The 19,586-nt window shown below is 46.3% G+C and overlaps 4 protein-coding genes across 4 annotated transcripts; 2 read left to right on the top strand and 2 right to left on the bottom strand.

The window, feature by feature from the left end:
• Positions 1-2,249: 2,249 nt before the first annotated feature.
• Positions 2,250-3,473, bottom strand: BOLA1 (bolA family member 1). The gene is made up of 2 exons (XM_045777135.2): positions 3,315-3,473; positions 2,250-2,986 (listed from the first exon to the last, which is right to left on the bottom strand). The coding sequence occupies exon 2, from the start codon at positions 2,981-2,983 to the stop codon at positions 2,570-2,572; it is 414 nt and encodes a 137-aa protein (XP_045633091.2). The 5' UTR covers positions 2,984-2,986; positions 3,315-3,473; the 3' UTR covers positions 2,250-2,569.
• Positions 3,474-14,662: 11,189 nt separating this feature from the next.
• LOC123779208 (histone H2A type 2-B) lies at positions 14,663-15,265 on the top strand. The gene has a single exon (XM_045777136.2). It carries the CDS (start codon positions 14,873-14,875, stop codon positions 15,263-15,265), a length of 393 nt encoding a protein of 130 aa, XP_045633092.1. The 5' UTR covers positions 14,663-14,872.
• Positions 15,266-15,422: 157 nt separating this feature from the next.
• H2AC20 (H2A clustered histone 20) lies at positions 15,423-15,812 on the bottom strand. The gene has a single exon (XM_045777137.2). The coding sequence runs from the start codon at positions 15,810-15,812 to the stop codon at positions 15,423-15,425; it is 390 nt and encodes a 129-aa protein (XP_045633093.1).
• Positions 15,813-16,097: 285 nt separating this feature from the next.
• H2BC21 (H2B clustered histone 21) lies at positions 16,098-18,350 on the top strand. The gene has a single exon (XM_045777138.2). It carries the CDS (start codon positions 16,140-16,142, stop codon positions 16,518-16,520), a length of 381 nt encoding a protein of 126 aa, XP_045633094.1. The 5' UTR covers positions 16,098-16,139; the 3' UTR covers positions 16,521-18,350.
• The last annotated feature ends 1,236 nt before the right edge of the window (positions 18,351-19,586 follow it).

Below are 19,586 nucleotides of genomic sequence, written 5' to 3'. Positions count from 1 at the left end.
CAACCAGCAGGGAATGCAAATCAAACCTACGATGAGGCACGACACCATGCCTGTCGGGACGGCTAGTACCGAAAAACAAACCACACCCCCCAGACCCAAGCAAAACAAAAAAACTAAATGGTACGGAGAAATTGGAACCCTTGTACCTTGTTGGTGGGAGTACAAAATGGCGCAGCTGCTATGTGAAAGAATATGGAGGTTCCTCGGAAAATTAAAAATATAACCACCATATGGTCAAACAATCTCACTTCTAGACATTTATCCAAAGAACTGAAATGAGGACCTTGGCAATATCAGCACCCCCATGTCCACTGCAGCACTAGTCACAAAAGCTAAGACGGGGCAACAACCTAAATGTCCGTCGGCAGATGAGCTGATAATGAAAATGTGGTCCATACGTACGACGGAACGCTATTCGGCTTCCAGAAAAGAAGGAAATTCTGCAAAATGTGATGTCGTGGATGAACCATGAGGATATTAAGTCAGATAAGCCAGTTACTGAAACACAGACCAAATGACCCCATTAATGATCTAAAACAGTCAAATTCATAGAATCAAAGAGTAGAATAATGGTCGCCAGGGGCAGGGGAGAGAAGGAAATGGCGAGTTACTAATCAAACTGCATCAAGTTCAGTTAAGCGAGATGAATAAGCCCTAGAGATGCGTGTGACCTAGTCACCTACAGTCACCTACAGTCAATGACGCACTGTACCCTTGAACACTTGAGCAGACCTCAGGTTAAGTGTCACTACCGCAATAAAACAGAACTTAAAAAATACAATTTAAGGGGCGTCTGGGTGGCTCAGTTAAGCATCTGCCTTCAGCTCAGGTCATGACCTCGGGGTCCTGGGATGGAGCCCCCCCCCCCCCACGAGCTGCTGGGCTCCCTGCGCAGCAGGGAGTCGGCTTGTCCCTCTCCCTCTGTCCCCTCCCCACTCATGTGCACTCTCTCTCAAATCAATAAAATCTTTCAAAATGAAAAAAACTTGGGTGTGTTTCTTGAGAATAGAGCCAGCTTTCCTCCAAATCCTCTCAGGTGTCTTTTAAAAAGAGAAGGATTCCAGGGGCACCTGGGTGGCACAGCTGTTAAGCGTCTGCCTTCGGCTCAGGGTGTGATCCCGGCGTTATGGGATCGAGCCCCACGTCAGGCTCCTCTGCTATGAGCCTGCTTCTTCGTCTCCCACTCCCCCTGCTTGTGTTCCCTCTCTCTCTGGCTGTCTCTCTCTCTGTCAAATAAATAAATAAAATCTTAAAAAAAAAAAAAAAAAAAGAGAGAGAGAGAGAAGGATTCCAGATTCCATTCTTGACTTGTGGAATCAGAAATTTTTTTTTGGAAGGGGGGGAACCTAGAATCCACATTTGAAACAAGCTCCCATGGGAATTCTCATCTGTCAGGAAATCTGGAAACTGCTGCCTGGGGATTACCTGGGACTCCCTCTCATTCACATTTCTGTTCTTACTTTTTATGGTAGCTCTCAAATAAAACTCCTTCCTTTCCATTCCTACTGCTGACCTTGAAGTCAGGGTCCCACCTCCCCTCTTGGTTGATCTCTGTGCCTCCAATCTCCTATGCCAACTCACTTACACTTCACTGCCAGATCACTCTGCCCCAAAATGCTCTTTGGTATGCTCTTCCTCAAACTCAGTGACTTCCTACTGTCCAGCCAGATGCAGTCTGAACTGTAGCTCAAAAGGATCAAGATATATGTTCCTCTTTTCCTTTAGTATCCAGATTCTATTGTCACGTTAAGGTCAGCAGATTTGTTTATCTAGACATCACTTGAGCTCCCCTGAGACATATGACTTCAGAAGGCTCATAAGAAAAAGGGCTATATAAAGTTTTCTCCTTCTTCTATAGTCATTTTCTATGTTAGTGTCTTTTTATTGCCTTAGCGTGTTTTGGTTTTTATTTGTTTTGCTAAGGATTTTTCTGAGATACAAAGGCAAATCCTTTTGGAAATGGACAGGCTGATAGAAAGCCAAACATTCCCACGGTATGAAATTCCGATGTATTGTGTAGTCACTATCTAGTCCAGCATGGTTCTATGCCTTTGCTTGAGCTCTTCCCCCTACTGGTAACATCTTTCCTCTTCTTTCTGGTTTAAGTCTGTGCTTTCTTTTAAAGATCCAATTAGGTCACTCCCCCCAGTGAAGCCCTTCATGACTACCCTAGGCTACAGGTATCTTTCTTTTTCCAAGAACATCTGTAGCACTGATTCAACAGGCCATGAACAACAAAAAGCAGTGTATCTCCTATGATAATTTATCTTTTAATGTACAGGATTATTCACAACTCATCAGGTCTGGTGGTTCCTTAGTCACAATTCAACATGAAATGCCTGGGCAGTTTTTCCTAAACAGTAAAGGGCAAGGGCAGTGGTGAGTGATTCTACTCTTTCCTTGGGTAAGCTTTGATCTGAAATGAGCTGCTATCTCCACAGAATACGTATGTGCTTGTTGAATGGGACACAAGGGTCCTTATCCCTTGCAAATACCAGACTGTACTGAAGGAAAGAAAGCCCAGTTTATTCCCAAACCATTAGAATCCTAGTCTTCCCTCTCTTGGGGCTCAGGGGGTTCCCCGAGTTTTCTTGCTCCCACCCAGGCAAGGGGGGCTCATGTCCAGTTGAGGGTTTTCCTGCCACTGGGCGGGGGTCCGTGCCTGTATGGCCAGTGCGTGGACCGGCCCGGCCAGCTCCTCAGACAGGGCAGCGTGGACCAGCCGGTGCCGCTGTAAGGGGCTCAGTCCCTCAAAGCGAGAGCTCACCACCGCCACGCGGAAATGCGTCTCGCTGCCTGGTGGGACCGCATGGCCGCCGCTCTCGTTGCGCAGCTCCAGCACCTCGGGGTTCAGGGCCTGCTCCAGCTTCGTCCGAATGGCTGCCTCGACGGGACCGATGGTCCCCAGTCCTGCGCTGCTCCGGGATAGGCAGACACGACCGGCCATGGAGAACAGGCGGCCGACCAGCTGCCCACTCAGCATCGGCTGCCGCAGAGACAAAGCCCAGAGCAGTGAGGGCAGGGCCTCCCACCCGGTGAGAGTCCAGTCTCACCACCCTCCACCCCCGGCCGCCCACATCCACACTCTGCTCCTGCGGGGTGCCCGCCTCGACTCCAGACACCGAGTTCCTTTCCTCTGTGTGACGAAGGGGAATTTGGCCTCCAGCCGAGGGCAGCGGACGGCCAACGAGGGACTGGAAAGGGCCCGCATTTAGCAAGGAGTGGGCCGGAGGCTGCAAAGGCTGCGTATGTGCAACTCCGGGTTTGTGGTTGAGCCAGTGTCCCCTTTAAACCCCAGGCTGGGCCCGTTCTACCTTCCGCTCAGCCTCTGCTACCGCAGTTGTAGCTCAGGGACCGGACTCCTGAAGTTCTCGGACAAAGGTGGTCGTCGCGTCATAAGGCACGCTGGGAAATGGAGTCCTGGCTACGCGATAGTAGAACGGGCAGGCGCGCGTGGTGCCCCGAAGGCTCACGGGAACTGTAGTCTTTTGTTTTTTTTGTTTGTTTGTTTGTTCGGCGACTCGTGCTTTTAGGTCTGAAGCAGAGGGATGCAAAAAATCCGGAAATTCCTGCTCAGTTGAGACTGCTGTTATTTGATACATTTTATTGTCATCGAGCTGAACTCTAATTTTACAAGAAAATGGAAGGTCATTCCATTTACTGCACAGATAATTACTGTGCGCAGACCAGTTCTGGAGACTGGGAAATAAAGCAGACCCAGTCCTCGAGAAGTTTACAGAACACTGAAGAACAAGTAAGCAGGAAATTACAATACCGGGTGCTAAGTCCTATGATGGGACTGAGAACGGGATGCCAAGGAGTCATGTCACCCAGACCTGGGGGCTCAGAGGAAAGGGTAGAGAGGAGATTTTTAGGGGAACGGTTTAGAAGAGACAGCTCGAAAGCCCCTGTCTCAGTCCCTCATAGTCAGGCTGGGGTAGTTGCACACGCGAAGGCCAGGAGAGGGAACTTTGGAGGAGTGGTTTCTTAGGGTGTAGTTGGGTGTAGTTGGAGCCGCGGGGCAGAGATGATGGTGATGGGGCACGAGTGAGTAGGTAGGCCTGCTTGGGAGAAGGCAGAAGCTGGACCATACTGGGCCTTTTAGGCCCTGTTAGGTGACTTCGGCTTTGTCCTGGTAGCAGTGTGAAGCTAGTGAAGGTTTTAAGCAGGGTTGTAACAGGATGAGCTTTTTTCCAAGATGATATGTAAATTTTCAATTTGTATTTTATTTTGTATCTTTAATATTTTATTATTTCTCCATATATTCCCAAGTATTATCCCTAACTTATAATTTTGAAAAATGTCAAACCTGCAGAAAAGTTGAATCCAAAGCAACATCTATCTTTCACTATTTTTTACATTTATGTATATTATATCCTTATACATATGTATTCAAGTACTTTGTATATATCTATATACTTTAAAAATATACTTATATACCTTTTTTTAGTTAAACCATTTGAAAATAAGTTGCAGATAGCAGAGACATTTCACCATCAAGTACTGCAACGTGTATCTCCAAGGATATTCTCCCATATAACCACAATATCCTTATCTCACTCAAAAAATGGAACAGAATGACATATTTTTCCCTAGACTTTAAAAAAAAATTTAAAGATTTTATTTATTTATTTGACAGAGAGAGACAGCCAGGGAGAGAGGGAACACAGGCAGGGGCAGTGGGAGAGGAAGAAGCAGGCTCCTAGCAGAGGAGCCTGATGTGGGGCTTGATCCCAGAACGCTGGGATCACGCCCTGAGCTGAGCGCAGACGCTTAACCGCTGTGCCACCCAGGCGCGCCTAAAAAAAATTTTTTTTTTAACTTTCAGAAAAGTTGCAAGATTAGTAAAGTGAGCACCCTATTTACCCTTCATCTAGATTCACCGACATTTTACCAGACTGGCTTTGTCTCTCTTTGACTTTGTATGCATATAATAACAATAATAAACTAATTGTTATTTTTGCTGAATCATTTGAGAGTTAGTTGCAAAAATCTTTACGTTGCACCTCTATCTGCTTCAGCACACAGCTTCTGAAAACAAAGACATTTTCTTATATAACCACATTACCATTACCACACCCAAGACGTTAACATTCATGTAATATTATTATCTAATATATAGTTGATATTCAAATTTCCCCAGTTGTCTCATTAGTGTCCTTTATAGCTTTTTATTTTTGGAAATCCAATCAAAGATCATGCATTGCATCAAGTTGTCTTTCAATTTGTGTTTGGCAAAGATGTCTGGCTGCAGTGTGACTCGTCAGAGAGATAAGAGTGAAAGCAGGGAGGCCAGCCGGGAGGTTACTTGTAGCAGGCTAGGTGAGAGATGGTGATGACTTGGACCAAAGGGGTGGTGGTGGAGGTGAAGGGGGAGAGACATTGTGGCTACAAGAGACATATTAGGAGGGTAAACTCCACAGGATGTGGTGATAGGTTGGTTATGGGAGGGGAAGTGTCAAGGGTGACTATCAGGTCTGTGCATCTGGATGGATGGCGTTTGTTCTGTAAGATATGGAATACCGGAAGAAGACCCGGTTCGAAGGGTGCTGAAGGCGAAGATTAGGTGCCCAGTTCAGTTTTGGGTTTGAGTCTTTACAGTATCCTAGAAGAGATATCGAGTTGGATATATGGTTCTATGTGTGTGTGTATTTTATTATTAACTTCTTCTGAAGTACTTTCAGAGTTACAGAAATCCCAAAAATGGTACAAATAATTCCTATATAGCCCTGTGCGGTCATAGAAATATATATTGGTCTCTGGCCCAGGTTCCTGGCATAGAGCTCCTAAAAACCTTATAAGATCCTAACTTATAAGAACACTAGAAGCATCTCTTGTTCTAATATTGGTCTTTGGCCCCAGTTCCTGACACAGTGCTCCTGTAACCCTTGCCATTTCATGGGTGATAGGAGTGTGTTTTGTTCTAATAAGGCCACTCGGGGGTGGCTCCCGCATGAGGGCTGGTCACCAGAAAGACCAAGCCATGATTAGAAGCTTGGAACTTGCAGTCCCGCCCCTATTCTCTTGAGAAGGGAGAGGGGCTGAAAATGAAGTTAATGATCCATCATGCCTATGTGATGAAGTTTCCATAAAATCCCAGAAGGATGGAGTTTGGGGAGCGTCTGGGTCTGCGAGCATGTGGAGGTATGGGAGAGTGGCATGCTGGAGAGCCCCCCCACATACCTTGCCCTTTCTCTTCCATCTGGGTGTTTGTCTGTATCCTTTATCATATCCTTTTTATAATAAACTGGTAAACATAAGTAAAATGTTTCCTCGAGGTCTGTGAGCTGTTCTAGCAAATTAATAGAACCCAAAGAGGGGGTGATTGGAACCCTAATTTATAGTCAGTTGGTCAGGAGCACAGGTGACGGACAACCCGGGCTTGCAGCTGGTGTGTGAAGTGTATGTGTATGTGGGGGGGGGGTGCAGTCTTGTGGGACTGAGTCCTTTAACCTGTGGGACGTGATGCTATCTTGGGCAGATAATGTCAGAACTGAATTAAATTGTAGGCCACCCTGCTGGCGTAGCAGAAAATTGTTTGGTGTGGGGAAAAACCACACATCTGGAAATGAAGTGTTTTATGCGACTAGTAAGGGAGACTCACAGGGAAGAAACACACAGGAGACAGACTGAACTGAGGTATTCCCCGACACAGGTGAAAAACTGAGTGTTTCCAATACATAATCCCTCATCCTGATATGCAGATTATCTAAATGTTAACATTTCGTCATGTTTGCTTTATTTCTATGTATCTATCTACATATAAATAATTTTTTTCTGAACCATCTGAGAATAAGTTTCAGAGATAAAGCCCCATTTACCTCTAAGCAGCTTCAATGGTTAATTTGATGCATCAGCTTGCGATCCCTGGGTAGCTCAGTCGGTTAAGCGGCTGCCTTTGGCTCAAGTCATGATCCTAAGGTCCCGGGATCAAGTTCCACATTGGGCTCCTTGCTCTGCAGGGAGCCTGCTTCTCCCTCTGCCTGCCACTCCCCCTGCTTGGGCTCTCTCTCTCTGAAAAATACATAAATAAGATCTTTAAAAAATATACTTTATGTGTCAACTTGATTGGGCTGTAGGGGACCCAGATATTTGGTCAAACATTATTCTGGGGTTTTTTTGTAAGAGTGTTTTGGGATGACATTAACATTGAAATTGGCAAAGCGGATTGCCTTTCCTGAGGTGGGTGGGCCTTATCAATCAGTCAAAGGCTTGAATAGAACAAAAAGGCTGGTCCTTCTTGAGAAAGAGAGAGTTGTTTCCTGCCTGGGTGACTTTGACCTAAGACACTGACTCTTCCTGGGTCCCCATCCACTGGCCCTCAGACTGGAACAGCGGCATTGGTTCTCTTTGTTTGCAGCCCTTCATCAGCTTTCCCAGGTTTCCAGCTTGCTGACTCACCTGGAAATCTCGGGACTTGTCAGCCTCCATAATCATGTGAGCCAATTCCTTATAATAAATCCTTCTCTTTCTCTCTCTCCTCATATATATCCTATGGATCTCTTTCTCAGGAGATCTCCTTTTGTTTTTTTTTAAGTGGGGGAGGGGCAGAGAGAGAGGGAGAGAGAATTTTAAGGAGGCTCCAGGCCCAGTGCAGAGCCTGTCGTGGGGCTGGATCTCACAACCCTGAGATCATGACTGGAGCTGAAATCAAGAGTTGGACACTTAACCAACTGAACCACCCAGGTGCCCCTCTCTGGAGAACTCTTATATTTACTCATGTGTATTCAGTTAGAAAAAAAAAGACATTTTTTCACATAACCACAATACAATTGTCAAACTCGGGAAATTGACATTGATACAGTACTATTATCTTTTTTTTTTTTTTAAGATTTTATTTATTTGACAGCGAGAGACAGCAAGAGAGGGAATACAAGCAGGGGGAGTGGGAGAGGGAGAAGCAGACTCCCCGCTGAGCAGGTAGTCCGATGCAGGACTCCATCCTAGGACCCTGGGATCATGACCTGAGCCGAAGGCAGACACTTAACGACTGAGCCACCCAGGCACCCCAGTACAGTACTATTATCTAATATACAGATCTTATTCAAAATTTGTTAACTTTCCCACTAGTGTCTCTTTTGTATAAAATGAAAAAAAATATTCTGGTTCAGGATCCAATCTGGGATCATCTGTTGTATTCAGTTGTTATGTCTCTTTGGTCTCTGTTAAATCAGGAATAGTTCCTTAGTCTTTGTCTTTCATGACTTTGACATTACTGGAGAGTACAGACCAGTTATTTTGTAATGTCCTTCAATTTGGGTTTGTCTGGTATTCCTCTATGGTTCAGACTTAGGATACATATTTTTGGCAGGAATACTGCAGAAGTGATAGAGTCCTTTTCAGCGAACCATACTAGTGGGCATATAACTTGATATGTCCCATTGCTGGTGATAATTCTGATCATTTATTAAAGTGGCATCTTTCAGGTTTCACCATTGTAAAATTACTCTTTTTCCATTTGTAATTGTGGGTGATACTTTGAATCTATGTATTATCCTGTTTCTCATTATGCTAATTTTAGCATCTGAGAAGTGTATTTGAAGCAGGGGTTATTGACGATGGAATGAGATTATCTTGGATAGGTGGGTGGGAAAGTGGGTAAGGGTGGTAGAATCATGTCAGGAAAGAGTGTATGATGAGAAAGAATCCGATTTTCTATTAAATAGCTCTGGCTAAGGTGTGAAGAATGTATTAGAGGAACTGGAAGAGTAGAAAAGCCGTTGGCAGTAATCTGGTGAAAGGTAATTTGAGTGAAGGCAAGAGATGGGCTAGAGAGAAGTAAGTCGATCAGAATGCTGCTGAAGAGATGGAATCTATAGGACTTGTTTTTGGTCAGGGCTTTGCAGCTTGCTAATCCAGTGACTGACGGGAAATGATGGGAGGCTGTGGTTGGAGAAGGCCTTGCTAGGGAGGTGGTTTAAACAGAGATTTGAATGACTAGGCGGAACTAACCATATGGAGAGATCTGGGCAGAGGGAATGTATTCATTATGTTCTTTTTAAAAATTATTTTCATTATTATTATTATTTTTTTCTTCGAGAGAGCACGAGAATGGGGTGGAGGGGCACAGGGAGAGAATCTTTTTTTTTTTTTTTTAAAGATTTTATTTATTTATTTGACAGAGAGAGACAGCCAGCGAGAGAGGGAACACAAGCAGGGGGAGTGGGAGAGGAAGAAGCAGGCTCATAGCGGAGGAGCCTGATGTGGGGCTCGATCCCGCAACGCTGGGATCACGCCCTGAGCCACAGGGAGAGAATCTTAAGCAGGCTCCACGCCCAGCCCAAGCCTGACTTGGGGCTCGATCTCAGGACCCTGAGATATGACCTGAGCCAAAATCAAGGGTTGGACGCTTAACCGATGAACCACCCCTGCCCCTATATTCATTATATTCTAAATGTGTTATGTCAAGGTCAGTGTTGGCGTACCTGGGTGTTCAATTAAATGTATTGGATGGATATGTGAACTAATGTATGAAGAGAGGGTTGATGACATTATAATTTCTGTTGCAAAAACGAACAAAAGCTTTGTAAGTTGCAAACTCCGTAGGGAAGCTCAGTGTCTTTGTTTCTTTCTTTTTTTTTTTTTTAAAGATTTTATTTATTTATTTATTCGACAGAGATAGAGACAGCCAGCGAGAGAGGGAGCACAAGCAGGGGGAGAGGGAGAGGAAGAAGCAGGCTCATAGCGGAAGAGCCTGATGTGGGGCTCGATCCCATAACGCCGGGATCACGCCCTAAGCCGAAGGCAGACGCTTAACCGCTGTGCCACCCAGGCGCCCCAGTGTCTTTGTTTCTAATAAAAACATAGTCATAATGATATCTACTATGTAGTGAAGGTTTGTCATGGCCAGATTGAGACTTTTAGAGGCTTTAAACCAAGAGATTATGGTGGCCACCTCACGTGTAATTAAAAAAAACAAAACAATAAACACTAATCTGTGACAGGAGGATTGGGATGTCCAACAAAATAGTCATTTTCCCTCCACGATGATTACTTTAGAATTTGTTCTGGGAAAACTTAATTTGTGCTTCCTGATGTATAATTTACACATAAGGAATTTACAGATCTTCAGTGTACAGTTTAACTCTACATATGAATACACCCGTATCAAGATACAGAAAATTTCCAGCACCTCGAAGGCTCCAGGGAAGTCAATACCACCCTGCCACAGGTAACCATTATTCTAACTTCTATCACCATAGATTAGTTTTGCCCATTTGTAAACTTCACATGAAGAGAACCACGTGGCACGAGTTCCTTTGTGTTTGCATTCTTTCACTCAGCATCGTCTCACATTCACCCATGTGTGCGGCAGCAGTCTGCTCATTTTCACTGTTGTGCAGAATGGCAGGATACGAATATACCGCATCCTGGCACACGCTTTTTGTCGCCTGCAAACATTCGTTTCTGTTTGCTGTATATCCAGGTGTGGAATTGCTAGGTCATCTGATACACCTAATGTTTATTTTTGAAAGGACAAATCGGTTCAAAGAATTTTGGGGATGCCCGTGTTATGTTGCTGCTAGGTACCGTTGTAAATGTTTTACATTTGACCTCTTTTAATTTTTACAACAACCCCATGAAGTAGCTACTATTATTCCTTTTGCTCTACCAGCGAGGAAGCAAAGACCCCTAGCGGTTAGGTGATTTGCTCAGGGTCACAGATCTGGTGAACAGTGCAGACTCAGGCTGCAGGAGCTGCACTCTTAACCATTCTTTTCAGCCTCTTTTTTTTTTTTTTTTTTTTAAGATTTTATGTATTTATTTGACAGAGAGAGACAGCCAGTGAGAGAGGGAACACAAGCAGGGGAAGTGGAAGAGGGAGAAGCAGGCTCCCAGCGGAGGAGCCTGATGTGGGGCTCGATCCCAGAACGCTGGGATCACGCCCTGAGCCGAAGGCAGCCACTTAATGACTGAGCCACCCAGGCGCCCCTCAGCCTCTTAATACAGCTTTGGGCCCTCTCAGGTTCCAGGCTCTGTATTAGGTTCTTTACATTTATTCTCATTTACTCCAACAACTCTATTATGGTTGGATGTATTATTTTTGTTTAGTTGATGAGCTTTTAGTCTATCTTCCATCACTCTGGCTATTTCCGTCTACTGTTTATAGTTGGCATTTGGAGAGTGGTCGTTGAGTAAAGAGAAAGATATTTGAAAGGAAGACACTAATTCCCTAAGAATATTATGCCATTTATTCATGCCGAAAACATTTTATTACCCTATTAAGAGCCAGGTAGAAGGCCTTAAGGACTCAGATTCAAAAAGACATGGTCTCTCCCTGGAGGTGGTCACAGAAAGGAAGTGAGAGCGAAGTCAGAGCACAGCACAGAGTGGTAAGTGCGAGCACCAGGATCTGAACAGAGAGGTGCGTACACTGAGGCTGTGTGTGTGGGAAGGGAGCAGGTGCTATCTGGGCCGAAACCGGAAGGATGAGGAAGATTCGGTCACGTCAAGAGGAGAATGAAGGATTCTAGCCGAAGGCCACTGTATGTACAATGGCAGATAACTGTGGATAGGCCTTGCTCGAACGGTGTACAGCTCAGTATGGAGGAGGCTGAGGGTCATGGTGAGAGAGGTGGGGGGGAGGGGAAGAGAGAGGATTATGGTTAGAATGGTGGAATTGGGCGAGAAGGCAAAATAAATGTTTGATTAACTAGATTATCTGGGAAGGAACTCAGTTGCCTTGGTTTAAAAATCCCAGTTGCGGGGTGTGTGGGTGCCTTCAGCTCGGGACATGATCTCAGGGTCCTAGGATTGAGCCCTGTCTTGGGCTCCCTGCTCACATGGAATCTGCTTCTCCCTCTCCTCCCTGCTTGTGCTCTCTCTCACTCTCTCTCAAATAAATGAACAAAATCTTAAAAAAAAAAAAAAAAGAAAATATTAAAAAAAAATCCCAGTTGCCTTTTTGTTAGAGGAAAGAAGATCTAGCCTGTTTGTCCGTGAGGGTGTACTACTTTCACAGATGGCCTGCTCTGTTTCATGTTTTAATAGCTCTGGTAAGAACGCTGGGAAAAGAGCCCTGGGGAGCAATAGACAGTAATTGAGCCTAGTATAATTTGTAGGATATTGGCCTATCTAGACGTATCTAATAAGGTTTCATAGCTGGATGGAATCTAAAATACTAAATCTAATTTTCTCTCATTCTTTTCCTCTCTTTAATAGAAGAAAGGGAGGCTGTGTAAGTTAAGTGGCTTCATGAATCCCAACACCCAGTGAGTGAAGCAGTGTGAATAATAGTGGTGAAGGAGCACAATTTTTGAGTCAGGCAGACCTGAGTTCTAATCATGTCTTAGTAGATGGCTGTGTCACCTTCAGCAAGGGCTTGAACTTCTCTGAGCCTCACCTTCCTTATCCGTGACACAAACAATTGCATCTCTGTCATAGGTAGCCCCTAGCACAGGGTTTATCACATGATGAGGTTCCATATAATCTCTTTGCCCTTCACCTTTCCTAATAGCACAGGGTCACTGTGATAGAAGTAAAAAAGAGATCAGAAGTAAAGAGAAGGGGAGGTCAGCTGCCCCCCTCAAGCAGGGCCTCTCACGGTGCCCGAGTTGTAGTGGGGTCCCCACTCTCAGACCCTATCGGTCTGAAAAGTTGACACTATCAGAGTGTACTGGCTTACTGGGGAGAGACTCACACTAACAAAACACACTAGAAATTTAGGAATAGTCTAGAATGCAAATTCATTACCCTCTAGTGATACATCTTCTCATAACTGACTCACCCCTTCTCAGTCTCATATTTTTATCTTGTAAGGATTTTTTTTATTGTTTTTTTAAGATTTTATTTATTTTTTAAAAAGATTATTTATTTATTTGACAGAGAGAGAGCACAAGCAGGGGGAGAGGCAGGCAGAGGGAGAGGGAGAAGCAGGCTCCCGCCGAGCAAGGATCCCGATGTGGGACTTAATCCCAGGACCCCAGGTCATGACCTGAGGCAAATGGCAGATGCTCAACCAACTGAGCCACCCAGGGGCCCCTCATATTTTTATCTTGAAGTAGAATAATTGGTAAGTGGTTAACTGAGCCCAGAATCTGAGCTAAGAGAGTTAGTCTTCAGAATCATTTCACCCAGGTTGTGAGAAAAGGACGATGTTCTCACAACCAAGGACTCCCTTCTCTACTAGCCCAAACCTTTGTGTCTAGCACAATATAATATCCATTCTTAGTGCTGGAGAAACAACACATTCCTACGGTAACTGCCCTGGTTAGACTCTATGTGGACCACATCTTTCTATTAACACATCCATCTTCTGCAATGATACAGCTGATAGGGTTAGAATCACCTTCGGGTACATTCTGCTGTTGAAAACATTCCCATAGCCTTTGACTGGACTTGGGTGTTTCACAAATCCATACCAGCATTCTTCCCAGGGATAATCTCTGCAGATAGCTGATTTTAACTTCCAGAGTTTAGATTTCCTCTATTTTCTAATGTCAGCTACCTGTATTCCCATGGCTGGTAGGTAGCACATGCTTGATAAAGGTCAGTTCAATAAAGGTGAGAATGAAAGAGAGAACATCAGAAATGGGCTCAAGGAATAGGATTTAAGTCTATTCTTTTCTCTACAGTATTCCACTTCCTGTCCTTACAGGATACTCGGAAGAGGGTGCAAATGGTGTGAGGGGTATAGAACACTCCAGGGTGGGAAGCTGAGGAGGAAGAAGAACTCTCAGGAAAGATTTGTCTAGAAGGCAGTTGGAGGATGAAGGAAAACAAGTCTGCAGGGCTGTTGCTGAAGTCTAAGAGCAGAGGAGGAGGCAGACGGGAGGGCGGAGAAAAGGCTGAAGAGACGTTAGGGAAGTCATCCGACATGCTGTTGAGATGCAGGTAAGTGTAGACTCTGGCTTAGGTTGTAATTCAGGGAAAGAGAGCGAACAGAGGCGACTGGGGGTCGTTTGGATAAGTTCGCGGTTGGATAGGTCGAATTCTTGGGACAAATGGGTTGAAGTACCCAGTAAGCAGTTTGGTGTAAGGGTCTGAGCTTCCGGAACAAATCTGGATGTCTATAGTTGAAATCATGGAAGTGGGAAGACTCCTCGGTGAGAGTGAAGGATGGAGGGGGGTGTTGGGTAGGAGGCAGAGCCCAGACGGACACGGGAATGTAGGGACGGGTAGAGGAAAAGGAGCAGGAAGAGGAAAGTCGAAGGACGACAGTTTGAAAGCCAAGGGAGCAAGATTCAAGGCGGTATCGGATGCCTCCTGGAGGTCAAGAGAAGGAAGACAAATCTAGTCCAGTCCTTGGTTACGGCGGATTCCGAAGAGAGTAGGCGGCTGGGGGTGGGGCCAAGCCACACCGAAGGCCACGAGTGAATTGCAGAGAAAGCAAGGCCTTAGTAACCTATTCTTTTGGACGTCTGGCGGTGGAGAGACAGAAAAGGCGGGACTTGGGGGTAACTGAAGGCTCAAGGGGCTAATCGGTTTCAGAATCCCTACCCTTGAGTGGGAGCAGCTGTGCCTCTGCTGGAGGCCCTCTGCAGGCCTTTCGGATCCTTAAGATTTCCCTTCTAGCTCTAAACTGGGAAAAAAGACCCCCCGCCCTTCTCTAGGCTGGAAAGAAAAAATGCCATTCAGTAAAAGGCAAAACAAAACAGCATTTTATCCGAAAGCCTTCTTTCTTTAAAAGCCCTGGCATGCAAATAAGGGGCTTTAATGTGGCTCCCAGCGATTGGTAGGCACTTACGAAATCCGTCATTTCCTCGTAGTGCAGGATGCAAACGAAGAGGCTGCTTTCTGCTTTCCTATTGGCCGTTCGATTGGGCTCCTTCCCTTCACCCCTCCCGGTAGCTCTTATAAATTACAGCAAATTGGTTATCCTTTTCACTTCCTTCTCCTTGAATAAGAAGCTGTAACTGCATTTTTGGCCGTAATGTCAGGACGCGGAAAGCAGGGAGGCAAAGCTCGCGCCAAGGCCAAGTCGCGGTCGTCCCGCGCTGGCCTGCAGTTCCCGGTGGGCCGAGTGCACCGCCTGCTGCGCAAGGGCAACTACGCCGAGCGGGTGGGGGCCGGCGCGCCGGTGTACCTGGCGGCGGTGCTGGAGTACCTGACGGCGGAAATCCTGGAGCTGGCGGGGAACGCGGCCCGCGACAACAAGAAGACGCGCATCATCCCTCGCCATTTGCAGCTAGCCGTGAGAAATGACGAAGAGCTCAACAAGTTACTTGGGGGTGTCACCATTGCCCAGGGCGGTGTCTTGCCCAATATCCAGGCGGTCTTGTTGCCCAAGAAAACGGAGAGTCACAAGCCTGGCAAGAACAAGTAATTAGGAAGGTCGAGACCATCCCCACTAACCCCAAAGGCTCTTTTAAGAGCCACCAAAATGTCAGTTGAGGGGCTGGTAACGGAATAGCGCATTAGCTCTTTTTTTGAAAACTTGGGTGGCTCTAAAAAGAGCCTTTGGTCTTTGGCTTGTCAGGGTTTTATTTACTTTTGGCTTTGTGGCTTTCAGTTTTCTTTGGTAAGAGAACGGCCTGGATGTTGGGCAGAACGCCGCCCTGGGCGATGGTGACTTTGCCCAACAGCTTGTTCAGCTCCTCGTCGTTGCGGATGGCCAGCTGGAGGTGGCGGGGGATGATGCGCGTCTTCTTGTTGTCGCGGGCCGCGTTCCCCGCCAGCTCCAGGATTTCCGCCGTCAGGTACTCCAGCACCGCCGCCATGTACACCGGCGCGCCCGCCCCCACCCGCTCGGCGTAGTTGCCTTTGCGCAGCAGGCGGTGCACTCGGCCCACCGGGAACTGCAGGCCAGCGCGGGACGACCGCGACTTGGCCTTGGCGCGGGCCTTGCCTCCCTGCTTCCCACGCCCTGACATGATCGAAAGTGAGGCAAAAACACCTAGAGCTCAGAACCTCACGACAAAATAGGATTGAAAGCTCAGCGATTGAAAAGCCTTTATAAGCTTTGCTAGGGGTGGGGTCAGGAACGGGTTTTTCATTGGTCCTAAATTGGCTCCAGAACTGGCCAATGAGGCTAAGAGTAGGTGCTGTGACGTAGTTATTACTGATAACGCAAGGTCCCTACAAGGCCCAATGGAAACGAAGGGCTTTTGGAGCCCTAATTTGCATACGATGGTTATAAAAGGATCAGGCCCGCCCATTCTCGCACTTCTTTTCTTTGCTAACGCGTATGGTGTTCTACGATGCCTGAGCCGGCAAAATCCGCTCCCGCGCCCAAGAAGGGCTCGAAAAAGGCTGTCACCAAAGCCCAGAAGAAGGACGGCAAGAAGCGCAAGCGCAGCCGCAAGGAGAGTTACTCCATCTACGTGTACAAGGTGCTCAAGCAGGTGCACCCCGACACCGGCATCTCGTCCAAGGCCATGGGCATCATGAACTCCTTCGTCAACGACATCTTCGAGCGCATCGCCGGCGAGGCTTCCCGCCTGGCGCATTACAACAAGCGCTCGACCATCACGTCCCGGGAGATCCAGACGGCCGTGCGCCTGCTGCTGCCCGGCGAGCTGGCCAAGCACGCCGTGTCCGAGGGCACCAAGGCGGTCACCAAGTACACCAGCTCCAAGTGAGTCCCTGCTGGGACACGGCGCTCGCATGAGTCGCCGGCCGCTTGACTCCAAAGGCTCTTTTCAGAGCCACCCACCTAATCACGAGAAAAGAGCTTTGTTCACTTACTTTACCCTCACTTGCTTTCACAAGTTACTTGTGAAAGGTCATGAAAGATGGCTTACGTAGCTTTTTAAGCCTTTCCAACTTGAGAGTCCTGGCGCGTGACTGGCTTTGCTTTTTAAACTAGGGCGCGTCTTAACCCCTTAACTGTGCTTCTTAGGTTTTTTATACGTCCTTTCGAATTAGGATGTTGAAAATTCGCTTCTCCTCACCTTCCGTCCCCAGACTATTGTGTCCTGGTGACCGTTGGGTGTCTGTTTCATCGGTATTCTAAAACGAACGGATTTCGGTCATTCTCACTCAAGGGAGGACCCCAGGACAACTAAGCCCGGGTCCCGGGAACATTGCGTCAGAGCCCTGAAGAATTCTGAGCGTTGGGCAGCTGCCTGGGTGCCCAGTCACCGCTTCTGCCCTGCGGGGCGGCCTCCTGTGGACACCAGCGCTCTGGGCGCCGAGGGTGGAGCCTTCGCTGCCGGGTCCCAGCCTTGCCCTGATTGGACGACACGCATATTCAAACTCACGCGCCCGCTTCGGAATTCCGAGATTCCGGCTCCCGCCGCTCGCTTCGGGGCTTTGAAATCCCTATTCTTTCTCGGTTTGTGGATCGTTTTTGCATTTAATTCTCCCTTGGAACGCCCCGGCCTTGGGTCACCGCGAGGCGCTGGTCGTTTAGGTCTGGGCTCAAAAAGTCACCTCTCACAGACCTTCCCAAGTCCCGCTCAGGAATTTGCGTCTCTCGTTCCTGCCTATCATCTGGTCTCATTGTTTTCTCTTCCTCCTAGCAGCTGTCAGAAATTGTCTGGTTCGTTTATTTTCTTATTTATGGTCTTTCTCCTCAAGCCCTTAACAGAGGCTTTGCTGGTCTGGTTTTCTGTTATAGTCAACGCCAGTCTGCCTGGCGCATAGCGGACACTTAAATACTTACTGAATTAAAATTTGTCGAATTAATTTTCCCACGCCATCCCTTTCTTAAATCGCTTCCGTGGTTGGGTGCGTGCTGTTCATTTCCATTAGACACGTGTGAAAACATGAAAACGGAAATGTTTTTGGAGCTCTGGCCAAGTCAGTCCGGGGTCACTTGAGGGCAAGAGCTCTGAGGAGGCCCGGGTTAAGATTCCTTTTGCACACCAAAACGGAGGTGGCGGTGGTTGGTTTTCCCTTTATGTTTCTTATTATAGTGTAACCTCTTTTGGATTTTCATTAAATTCAGAGCATTGGTCACTGGAAAGATCCTTTTCCCATCTCCTTTTCTGACACCCACCATCTGCATCCTGATCCTCTGTTCCCCACGCAGATGAGCTTTTAATTTACACTCGCCTTGTCACTTATCAAGAGGCCCTGAAAAGATAGACCCTGTGAGACAGGCAAGGTTAAATAACCTCTTTTACAAAGGAGGTTGAGAAAAGCAAAGGGATTGGTTCACCGCTCATGCAGCTAACATTGTCCACCTTTGTATCCTCACACATGCAGACAATTGCATTTTAATTTTATTTTGTGTAATTACAGAATGTTCACTCTTTCTGTCCAAGCCTTGATTTTGCTGATGGTCTGATCAGTTATTCAACTCTGCTTTTGACTGAGGAGTCCTGGAATTGATCCTAAGGGCTTCATGAATCCAGATGGACTCCAGACATTATCATAAACTGAATTAATCTTTTGTTTCCTACATGTGCGTTTTCAAATGTGTGTAGATGCTGTTGTTATTAATAAAATTACCGATTAATTTAAAAGCTTGGCTGGATTCTTATTATTGGCAATATATTTTCTCATTAAACGAAGTTAACAGATACAACCACCGCTGGGTCTGTGGAAAAGCTGGTTGCCTCTGATTTGGAGGATGAATATTTATAAGCCATTGGCCAAACTTAGTTTATCCAGGAGGTGCACTGGGGCTGAAGTAGCTTGTTATGAGGACACAGTTAATGCCTAGTCACTTAAAAAGACATGACCACAGGGACACCTGGGTGGCTCAGTCAGTTAAGCGTCTGCCTTCGGCTCTAGTCATGATCCCAGGGTCCTGTTCAGTGGGGAGACTGCTTCTCCCTCTCCCTCTGCTGCTCCCCCTGCTTGTGCTCTCTCTCTCTCTGACAAATAAATTTTAAAAAATCTTTAAAAAAATAATAAAAAGATAAAAAATAAAAAGGCATGACCACAAATAAGAAGCATTATAAGGAAGATAGAAGAAATAAGGGCGCCTGGGTGGCTCAGTTGGTGAAACGTCTGACTCTTGATTTCTGCTCAGGTCATGATGTCAGGGTTTGTGAGATCAAGCCCAGTATGCCCAACGCAGAGCCTGCTTAAGATTCTCTCTCTGTCTCCCTTTCCCTCTGCCCTTCTCACTGGCCCGTAAAAAAAAAAAAAAAAAAAAAAGGCTTGATATTCAAAGCTCTCCAAAATCTGCCTCTTCCTCCTTTTATAGCTCTGTTTCCTACTGCTCTCCTATAGGGTTACATAGGTTTTCTGCTCTCCTTTAAAGGGTCTGCTCACCTTCCAGTAAACCCATTTGCTCAGGTCTAGACTGGACTGCCCCTTCCTTCTGGCTTGGCCAGAGCTTTCTTTCAAGCCAAAGCCATATCTTCCAGCTCAAATGACCCTCTTCCTTCATTTCTCTACCGTACCCACCTGTACTTTTTTTTTAAAACTTTATTATGTTATAATTGGCATACAATAAGCTGCACATGTTTAAAGTATAATTTGCTAAGTTTTGACATACATACCTGTATATCAATGAAAACATCACTACACTCAAAATAATGAACATATCCATCACCCCACCCCAGAGTTGCCTAGCGCCCCTTCATAATTCTTCCCTCTGTTCCCTTTACCAATGTCCTCCTTTGCCCGCATCCCTGCCCTCAGGCAACCGCTGTTTTGCTTATGACATTAGAGATAGTTTGCATTTTCTAAAGCTTTATATAAATGGAATTGTACAGAGTGTGTCGTTTGTGTCTGACTTCTTTCACTCA

Source organism: Ursus americanus, chromosome 12 (genome assembly GCF_024610735.1).
Source record: "Ursus americanus isolate L20-20 chromosome 12, mUrsAme1.1.p, whole genome shotgun sequence".
Lineage (NCBI taxonomy): Eukaryota > Metazoa > Chordata > Mammalia > Carnivora > Ursidae > Ursus > Ursus americanus.
Note: the sequence above shows the minus strand (reverse complement) of the source record. Positions and strands in the feature narration are given on the sequence as shown.

Coding starts and splice junctions, on each gene's coding strand:
- BOLA1 (XM_045777135.2), bottom strand. CDS start 2,983: ATGCTGAGTGGGCAGCTGGTCGGCCGCCTGTTCTCCATGGCCGGTCGT.
- H2BC21 (XM_045777138.2), top strand. CDS start 16,140: ATGCCTGAGCCGGCAAAATCCGCTCCCGCGCCCAAGAAGGGCTCGAAA.
- LOC123779208 (XM_045777136.2), top strand. CDS start 14,873: ATGTCAGGACGCGGAAAGCAGGGAGGCAAAGCTCGCGCCAAGGCCAAG.
- H2AC20 (XM_045777137.2), bottom strand. CDS start 15,812: ATGTCAGGGCGTGGGAAGCAGGGAGGCAAGGCCCGCGCCAAGGCCAAG.